Source organism: Eucyclogobius newberryi, unplaced genomic scaffold (genome assembly GCF_026437365.1).
Source record: "Eucyclogobius newberryi isolate DKJ021-1_F unplaced genomic scaffold, fEucNew1.0.hap1 SCAF_20, whole genome shotgun sequence".
NCBI lineage: Eukaryota > Metazoa > Chordata > Actinopteri > Gobiiformes > Gobiidae > Eucyclogobius > Eucyclogobius newberryi.
Window position 1 is genome coordinate 4634980 of NW_027315835.1, and position 10882 is coordinate 4645861.

Below are 10882 nucleotides of genomic sequence, written 5' to 3' on the forward strand. Positions count from 1 at the left end.
CACGAACGCTAACGACACGAACGCTAACGACACGAACGCTAACGACACGAACGCAAGCGACACGAACGCTAACGACACGAACGCTAACGACACGAACGCTAACGACACGAACGCTAACGACACGAACGCTAACGACACGAACGCAAGCGACACGAACGCCAACGGCACGAACACACGCGCGCTTGTCATGTTCGTGAACATAGAAAACGTTTCGCAAATTGATCTTCTTTGGTGTTTGATGGCGGTTGGTATCCAAGTGTTACATTACCGCCACCCACTTCTTCTTTTGTGTTTTAAAATGTAAAGTTTTTATTGTGTAAATGATGCATAACATTTGGATGGAATAAGTCTGCGTCTCGAAATGATTTATTCATTTTATTCATTTTATTCATTTTATTCATTTTATTCATTTTATTCATTTTATTTTATTACCGATATTAACTTCTGGAAATAAATTATTTTTTTTTTAAAACATGAACATATACAAACAAACACAAGAAAAATGAAAAATAGAAAAACCTATTGAGTCGTAATTTGAATGAACGTTCACTGTGTATTTTCTGGTGAAGAGGTTTGTTGTTTTCCTGCAATAACATGAAAGTATTTTGAAAAAGGAAAAACAAGATTTCCATATGGTAAGTGTATTTGGGTTTGTAATGTCACTGCGTGCTGGAGTATGATGTTTTTTAGATTGTCGAGAGTCTCGCTGCTCTCCCACTTAAGTTTGCTTTTACGACCCCTGAGGCCTTGTGGGTCGAAAACATAATGAAATTGTGCAGGTGAAATGTCAAGAGGTCTGAAAGGTCGTCGATTCGTAGTTCATGGGTTACCGTAAGTTCAGCTGTTGATGGCAATAAAAAAACACAGTAAAAAACATGAATTCATGGCCGATGCTGATGGTTAAGAATCCTTTCCAGAGATCAGCTGAACTCATATTTTTGGGGCCGATTTGGATTATTTTTCCAGAATTATATTATTTCAGTTTACTACAAACTCATTCGCAAGTTTTTTTTGTTTTTTGTTTTTAATTAAAGTAGTGCGTTCCAGAGGTATCCATCCACTGTGTCCATGGCGGCGGTTTAGAGGCCCAACGCATTGTTCTGAATTTGAGCGGTACAATAATTATTTTCATTTTTCTTTTTTTTATTTAAACATTTAACATAAACGACACAAAACGAGACCAGAGAGAAAAGGGACATTTTTTTTTTTTCAAACCAAGACATCAAAATTAAAACTATTGCACACAAACTCCAAAACAAGTTGATAACATTTATCAAATTTTAAGTTTAGTCCAAATGCCTTTTTTTTTTTTCCATGTTCCGTATGTTGATTAGGTGTCCATTTTTTTATAATCTAGATTTAAATTGATTATTTGAGGTAATGATTTATGGACTTTAAAAACAGAGCAGGATTTCTCCGAATCGTTACCATTAACAACTCTCGAGACGATACATTTCTGAGGCTCAGGAAAAAGGACCTCGCAAACGGTATTAATAAAACCAGCGTGAATGACGACTCCAGGCATGTTTTTGACGAGGGAACAATGTTATTACGCGGTTAAAAGCTCAAGACGGGTCATTTCTGCTAAACTGCTTCATTGCTAATATAGTTTGTGGTCTTCATGTTTTATTGGATGTGTTGGGTCCAGGCGCTGATCCTGAGGGAGCTGTCCGTGATCAGAGACCGAGCGGGAAGCGCCTGTCTCCGGGAGCTGGACAAGAGCAACAGCCCCCTCACCATGGCCCTGTGCGGATCCAAAGGTACGACGGAGAGGAGAGCGGTACAGCGAAGGCGGGGACGGGACGGGACGGGACCGGCAAGTGGGTCTTAAGCCGCCTCCAGTGTCCGCGAACGCCGGTGTCCCTCCTCGTCCAAATCGCTCGTTGTACTCACCGTTTTCTCTCAACTACGAGAAAAACAAATGACCCCTGAGCGTACGCAGGTCCGTACGTGATAACCATAGAAACGCATTACCATATTTCCCAGACTATAAGTCGCACCAGCCAAAAAATACATAATAGAGAAGAAAAAAAACTTAAGTGTGAAAATAACAAATAATATCACATATAAGTCGCTCCGGAGTATAAGTATATAAGTATAAATATAAGTAAAAGTCGCACTCCGGCCAAAACTATGAAAAACTTACGGAAAATACAGTAATTTGCTCCTAAAATGACCTTAATTATTATTATTATTTGTTCTCATACATTTATCGAGACCAGAATAACCACTATTATGCATTAACCTTTAAAAGTACAAGCACGATGATGTTCTGGAGCCGGTGGTTGGACAGTTGGACTTCCTGTTGTGTTCACCGCTGCACAGTTCAGATGTAATGCACCGTCATTTGAAAGCTAGGTTTTACTTTCTGAACATTAGATGGCGCTCTCGGTGTCTTTAGGAACACCGTCCACATTTACAGCAGGCTCTAGAGTCGTGTCCTTCTCCAAAGTTACTCTAAAGGCTCACTTTGTTTGACTGGCTGTTTGTGTGGTTGTCTGCTCTTGATGCGCCCCCTACAGGTGTGATGACTCATTGAACTAAAATGCACTTAAGACGAATATATTTTAAATGTTGTTAAAAATTATAAAAATGTTATTACAGAATAGCACATTTTTTAGGTTTGTAATTTCACTTCCTGTTTGTAATTGATGACATCACTCTAGGAAATTACCCAGCAAACACTGGGCCAAAACACATTGAATGTCACCATTTTTAAAAATAAACGAGAGCGACTTTATTTGTTAAATTCATGTTTAGAGTCAAAAATGTTGTTTCTTTGCGTAAATCCTGCATAAACTTTGTCTGGGTTGAGTGTCCCTGGTGTGATGTCACTTCCTGTCATTTTCCACATATTTTTCCGCTTTTTCTCCACAAATACTTAGTCGATTGGTGTAAAACTATAATGTATATGTACAACAGGTACAAATACACCAAATAAAGTCAACATTTTGAAATGGTAAAAACCTGTCATGCGTCACTTTAACTTTTCTATAAAAACACAATTAAATGAACACAAATCTGTCTTGACGAGCCCATTTACCCTCTTGAACGGTCCTGTCCCTGTTGCACCCTGGTCTCTCAGCACCACTCCACTCTTGTGTACTGTTCTCTGCACGTTCACATGTTTCTAAGTAGCTCCTCTCTTTGTTCTGTTCGCTCCGTACAGGATCCTTTATTAATATCTCGCAGATGATCGCGTGCGTCGGACAGCAGGCCATAAGTGGATCTCGAGTGCCCGACGGCTTCGAGAACCGCTCGCTGCCGCATTTCGAAAAGCACTCCAAAGTAAGTTGTTCTTGTATATTCAATTTGATTAAGGTTCACCGTAGAAACCGGGCCCATGGGAAGCCATTTGTTCCTTTGCTATTGTAGTCGCATTAGAGAGAAGCCTCAGTGTAGTCCAAGCTTTTGTGTGCCGTGTGCACTTTAGAGATGCAATAATGATGTTTACTCCATTTTACTACCTTATCTCACCCGTTCCATGTGCTGAACTGCAAATGTGACTAATTAGCGTATGAATCATGCATCTGTACAGCCTCTCTTGCGCCCCCTGGAGGCTTTACCTGGAGTGCGTCTTATCTTTGTGACGCTTAAAGTTGTAATGGACGATTTTTGGGCGCCATATCCGAGTCTCATTTCCTCGTGGAGTGGACGGCCGATTAGTCTTGCCACGTATCAATCATAAAACACACCTACTGCTCACCGGCAGCCTCGTGCGGCTCGTCCCCATGAGCAGCACGTTTCCCTGTGTCTAAGCGCATGGATCTGTCATAATATAGTTCCCTCGGTGTACAGGACAAAATTAAGACGGAGAAAGACAGTTCGAGCTGACGCAGAAGAGACGGAAATCTACGGGAGACGAGAGATGCGATACAAAAAATTGTCCATTATGCCTTTAAAGGCGCAATGGACAATTTCTCGGCGATTTGAGAACGCAGGCGGAAGTGCGCATTCGCACTCCCCCGTGTGGACTGATACAACACACACGTGCGTTTGTTTATTAGCGCAACGGAGCGCAATGCTTCTCTCGTCTCCCGTAGATTTCTGTCCACTTCTGCGTCAGCTCCAACTGTCTTTCTCCGTCTTCATTTTGCCCCGTACACTGAGGGAACTATATTACGATAGATTCATGAGCTTAGGCACGCGGAAACGTGGGGACGAGCCTGACGCGGCTGCATGTGAGCGATAGGTGCGTTTTATGATTGATACGTGGCAGGACAAATGATTTATCCACGCCACGAGGAAATATGATAAAAAAATTGCTGAAAAAAATCGTCCATTCCACCTTTAAGTCCCATTCACACATGCATTCTTACCCGGGAAACCCAGCATTTTGCCAGAGCAAGGACATGTGCGAACGAAGCCGGAACTGAATTCCCTGCATTTTTGATCCAATCCCTGGAGAAATAGCAAAACTAAAGCGGTTAAAGGTGGTATGGACGATTTTTTTCAGCAATTTTTTAATCATATTTCCTCGTGGCGTGGATAAATCAGTTGTCCTGCCACGTATCAATCATAAAACGCACCTACCAGTCAGGCTCGTCCCCACGTTTCCGCGTGCCTAAGAGCATTGATCTATCATAATATAGTTCCCTCAGTGTACGGGGCAAAATGAAGACGGAGAAAGACAGTTCGAGCTGACGCAGAAGTTAGCTAATAAACAAACGCACGTGTGTGTTGTATCAGTCCACACAGGGGAGTGCGCATGCGCACTTCCGCCTGCGTTCTCAAATCACCGAAAAATCGTCCATACCGCCTTTAAGCCGTTTGTCTGAATAAAGCCAGACACATTATTACAGCGCTAGAACGCAGAGAGACAAATGCCAGTTTAATTGTGTGAACAGAGCAACGTTCCGGGACTGAACCGTGAGTGAATGGGGGTCAGAGCTGAGATAAATATAAATATATCTTCTTCTTTTTGTTTGTAACCGGGAGTATTTTCTTTTTATTTATATATATATATATATATATATATATATATATATATATATATATATATATATATATATATATATATATATATATATATATATATATTATTCTAATCAAATCAAATCAATTTATTTTTGTAAGGCCCAAAATCACAACAACAGTTGCCTCTGAGGGCCACAGGGAGAAATGAATCAACAATGTCTGTGGTGGCGATGGAGTCAGACAATGTCTGTGGTGGCGATGAAGTCAGACAATGTCTGTGGTGGCGAGGGACGATGTCCCAGGGTCCTCTGTCCTTAGACTCTCCTTCTCGGCCAGGAAAAACTACAAAAAAAACCTCTTTGGGAAAAAAGCGTAGAAACCTGGAGGAGTTCCAGTGAAGGAGAGATCCGACTCTCACAGACGGACAGACGGACACAAGGAGACTGGAGCTGGACCCACTCTTCAGGCAGAAGAGGGACCGTCTGAGTCGAGCTGGACCCACTCTTCAGGCAGATGAGGGACCGTCTGAGTCGAGCTGGACCCACTCTTCAGGCAGATGAGGGACCGTCTGAGTCGAGCTGGACCCACTCTTCAGGCAGAAGAGGGACCGTCGGAGGCGAGCTGGACCCACTCTTCAGGCAGAAGAGGGACCGTCGGAGGCGAGCTGGACCCACTCTTCAGGCAGAAGAGGGACCGACTGAGGCGAACTGGAGCCACTCTTCAGGCAGATGAGGGACCGTCCACACAGGGCAGGGACCACTTCACCAGGGGAGGGGCATCTGGGTCCACAGGTCCTCAGGAGTGAGAGAAAGAAAAGAAGGCGGTGAACAGTTTGCAAGTGGAATCAAAAAATAAATATTGTTTGATAGCATAAGTAGTCAGAAGAAGAAGAGGATAGTGCTCAAGCTGTCATACTTCCCCCAGCACAGTTACTCCTAGGGCAGCGTAGCTGAAGCTGTGGGTTTATCTTTCTGTTCCTAACTACTCTGACCATAAGAGATTTCAAAGAGGAACGTTTTAAGCCTGGACTTAAATGAAGAGACTGTGTCAGCATATTTAACATGGGTCGGGAGCTGATTCCATAACACAGGAGCTTGGTAGCTAAACGCTCTACCTCCTACAGTACTTTTAGAGACTCTTGGCACCACCAGAAGGCCGGCATTCTGAGAGCGAAGAGCTCTGTTTGGATGATATGGTTCTATAGCATCTTTGAGGTAGGATGGGGCCATGTCATTTATGGCTTTGTAGGTCAAGAGTAGAATTTTGAATTTGATTCTAGACTCGACAGGAGCCAGTGAAGAGACTTCAGCACTGGCGTAATGTGCTCTCTTCTTTTTGTTCCTGTTAGTAATCTTGCTGCTGCATTTTGAACCAGTTGAAAGCTTTTTATGGAGCTTTTAGGACACGCTGCAAGCAGGGAGTTACAGTTGTCTAATCTAGTCGTTACAAATGCATGGATAAGTTTTTCGGCATCACTTTTAGGCAGGATTCTTCTGATTTTGGCGATGTTGCGCAAATGGAAATAGGCTGTTTTACAAGCTTGATTTATATGAGCTTTAAATGAGAGCCCCTGGTCAAATAAGACTCCAAGGTTTCTTACAGTAGAACTGGAGGCTACACTGACATTGTCCAGTGTGACTATCTGCTCAGATAGAGCGTCTCGTAGATGCTTAGGGCCAAGCACAATGACCTCGGTTTTTTCAGGGTTAAGAAGCAGGTAGTTTAGTGTCATCCAGGTTTTTATCTCCTTCACACAAGTACTAAGTCTGTCTACTTGATCGCTCTGATCAGGTTTCATTGATAAATACAGCTGAGTGTCGTCTGCATAGCAGTGGAAGTTAATGTCATGCTTTCTGATAATGTTGCCTAATGGTAGCATATAAAGAGTAAACAGAATTGGACCGAGTACCGAACCCTGTGGCACACCGTAAATTACTTTAGAGCTTGGTGAGGAGCTCTGGTTTACATTAACAAATTGGAACCTATCAGATAGATAGGATTTAAACCAGCTGAGGGCTGTTCCTCCAACACCTACATCACATTCTAACCTCTGCAGTAGAATGTTGTGGTCAATGGTGTCAAACGCTGCGCTGAGGTCCAACAGGACCAGGATTGAGACCAGTCCATCGTCAGCGGCTAATAACAAATCATTTGTGACTTTAACTAGTGCAGTTTCAGTGCTGTGGTGGGCTCTGAACCCTGACTGGAAAAATAAGTTATTGTCCTGCAGGTGGCGACAAAGCTGTTTTACTACAACTTTTTCAAGGATTTTAGAGACGAAGGGAAGATTTGAAATAGGTCTGTAGTTTACCAATAGGTCGGGATCTAGATTAGGCTTTTTCAGAAGAGGTTTAATGACTGCATGTTTGAAGGACTGTGGAACATAGCCACTTTGGAGTGAAGTATTTATTATATTAAGAATAGGGTCTATAATTAGGGGAAGAATGTCTTTGAGGAGTCTGCTTGGAATGGGGTCTAGGACACAAGTTGAGTTTTTAGAGGACATAATGGCTGAAGTTATCTCTGCTTGATCAACAGCTGTGAACCTTTCTAGGTTTACAGGTGGATTTATATGGGACGTTAGATTTACAGCTTGGGCTAGTTCAGGGCTAATAGCGGGGGTAATTTCATCTAATTTATCTCTGATTGTTTTTATTTTATTATTAAAAAATAGGAGGAAATCATCAGAGCTAAGTGTAGCTGGGATTGAGGGCTCTACTGCACTGTGACAGTTTGTTAGCCTAGCTACAGTGCTGAAAAGGAATTTAGTGTTACTTTTGTTGACTTCTATTAGATTTGAATAATATCTGGTTTGGGCCTTACGCAGAGCCTGCTTATAGGACAGCAGGCAACTTTTCCATGCTTTTAGGGATTCTTCTGTGTGAGAGCGACGAAATAATCCCTCTAACTTTCTAACTCTTTGTTTATGTGAACGCAGTTCTTGGTTGTACCATGGGGAGGCGCGCTTTGGCCTAATGACCTTCTGTTTTAACGGCGCGACAACGTCAAGAGCAGACTTCAGAGAATTCATGGTCAAGTCGACACATTGATCACTTAAACTGGGACTAAAACTGTTCTCAGCAGGATCACATGACATGTCACTGAATATTGGCTCTATTATTTCTTTGAATTTTGAGATAGATTTTTCAGATATTGTCCTTTTCATTATAACTTTATTTTGTGGGACTGGATGATCTTTAAGAATAAACTGAAAGGTAATTAGGAAATGATCTGACAATATAGGGTTTTGAGGGAGGACACTGAGGTCACTAATCTCTGTTCCATACGTTAGGACAAGATCCAGAGTGTTCTTGTGAGTGTGAGTCGGTTTATTTACATTCTGAGTGAAACCAATGCTGTCTAACAAGGCGCTGAAGGCATTACTGAGAGCGTCATCACTCATGTTCACGTGGATATTAAAGTCTCCAACTATAACTATTTTATCCCAGGCTAACACTAAGTTTGATATAAAGTCAGAAAACTCTGTTAAAAACTCTGAGTAGGGACCAGGAGGTCGGTAGATAACTATGAACAAAACTCCTTTTTGGTTTTTCATATTTGGACATGTGATTGACAGCATAAGGCTTTCAAATGAGTGAAATGCATTGTTAGTTTTAGGGCTCATGAGTAGGCTTGAGTGGGAGATCACTGCCACACCACCACCTCGGCCTGTGCTCCTGGCACATATATATATATATATATATATATATATATATATATATATATATATATATATATATATATATATATATATATATATATATATATATATATATATATATATATATATACATATATATATATATATATATATATATATATATATATATATATATATATATATATATATATATTATTGGGACAAAACTAGACCGACCAACCCATGATTGAACCGTCACAGCCTGAATAAAGTTCTGTCGAGCTCGTTATTTTTCTGTATTGCTCTTTGGGATCCACCACGAATTCAATAAACATTTTGTGGGGGAAAAAAACAACAACCAAAAATGGGAACAGAACCTCAAACAGGAAGTGGACATTTTTCAAGCAAACACTCAAATGGATGCATCACTTTTAGATAAATAATGTTACATAGAAATCTATATTGCTAGTTGTGTTGTTTGGCCTTTACACTGTGGTGTTTGCATGTTCTGCCTGTATAGATTTCCCATGGATGCTCTGTACAATGTGTCCAATATGTAATGACCCCTATGTAAAAAGTCCATTAGTCCCAGTGGTGATTATTGATTTGTACGTTACCGATTTATTTTATGTGACCTTTGGTGCTGCGCCAAATGGTCCACGTAGGAGCTGTAAATCACCTTTCCACACGACTTTGTTCTTTTGCGGGTTTACCGTATTTTCTGGACTATAAGTCGCACCGGAGTAGAAGTCGCAGCCAAAAAATGCATTGCAGAGAAGAAATAAACATATAAGTCGCACTGGAGTATGAAATGCTGTTGCTAGTGTGAAAATTACAAATAAAATCACATAAGTCGCTCCGGAGTATAAGTATACAAGTATAAGTATAAGTCACACCCCGGCCAAAACTGTGGAAAATGGTGCAACTTATAGTCCAGAAAATACGGTACTTTTGTTTTGTTTTTAATTTTTCAATTTTTTTTTGCTTTTAAGTTTTAGGAAGTATTTACACTCTAAATAAGATACAGTTTTGCCAATCCCTTTAATCTATTTCTATGAACGTCGTCTGAAAACAAAATATCCCGACTAATTCTGTCTAAAACACACTAAATTTGTCATTTTTTGATTCTTATATCCATTCAGCATCCATATTTCAGTCTTCTCTAATACATTAGTTTAAAATGCGCACTGTGGCTGTTCTATTCAATTAAAAACCTCAAGTCTAATCCCTCTTCCCGATCAGAAACATTATAATTCGACAAAATCGTTCAGCCCTCCCGTCAATGAAAATGCAAAAACAAAGCGGCAAAGCTCGAATGTCAACATGTTCCCGCCAACTCTTCCCCTGCGTTCTCAGCTTCCCTCCGCCAAAGGTTTCGTGGCCAACAGTTTCTACTCCGGCTTGACCCCGACCGAGTTCTTCTTCCACACGATGGCCGGGCGAGAGGGTCTGGTGGACACGGCGGTGAAGACGGCGGAGACCGGCTACATGCAGGTACTCCAACTACTACTCAAGCGCTGAGAGCTTTCTTTACACACAGCGGGTCGTCGCGGCGGGATTCTGCTGTAGACTTCCCCCGCAGAGTGAGGGATGGCAAGGAACGAGCTGGGTTCATTCTTATTTTGACACAATTTTACTCTTTCAAAGTACTCTCGAGAATACTGAATGGTTTAAAGGAGAAATATTACACATTTTTGAGCTTTTAACCACTTTATTCCTGCATCAAAAACATACCTACAGTTCTATTTTGCTTCTTTCAGGCTTGTTTTGATGATTTTCTGTTTAGCAAGTATCCAATATTTCAGATTTTTTTACATTAAACGTGGAAATCCGGGGGTCTCCTGTGCCGTTATTAAATTTGTTACAACTGCACGCTCGCATTTCCATGAAGCCATGTGTTTGATTGCCGGTGGTAATTCCTTCTGCTGCCAGTAGATGGAGTGGTAAGACCAATCGTGAGGGAACGACCTGGCACATAGAAAATGATGTGTGCTTTTTAAGACGTGCATTATTTTAAGGTCTTAAACATGAAATGCCAAAGAAGAAATACTCAGGAAAGAGCATGTTTAAATATCTATATGACAATACAAATTGAGCGTAACGTGTGTCCTTTAAAGCGCCCCCTACAGGTTGGACGACTCATTGAACTAAAATCCAATTAAGATAAAAAAAAATATGAAAATGTTATCACAGAATAGCACATTTTTTAGATTTATAATTGTACTTCCTGTTTGTATTTGATGACATCACAGCACTGGGGCCAAAACTTATCTAATGTCACCTTTTTATTTTTTATTTGACGTTATTGACGTTATTGACATTGAA

The 10882-nt window shown here is 41.0% G+C and overlaps 1 protein-coding gene across 2 annotated transcripts in view; it reads left to right on the forward strand.

Annotated features, from left to right (window-relative positions):
* polr3a (polymerase (RNA) III (DNA directed) polypeptide A) overlaps nt 1-10882 on the forward strand; it is a 70631-nt gene that overhangs the window by 34898 nt on the left and 24851 nt on the right. For both annotated transcript variants that reach the window (XM_072455967.1, XM_072455968.1), the window contains exons 17-19: nt 1649-1760; nt 3170-3288; nt 9914-10051. In XM_072455967.1, coding sequence (XP_072312068.1) covers nt 1649-1760; nt 3170-3288; nt 9914-10051 — 369 coding nt within the window. The remainder of the gene's footprint in view (nt 1-1648; nt 1761-3169; nt 3289-9913; nt 10052-10882) is intronic.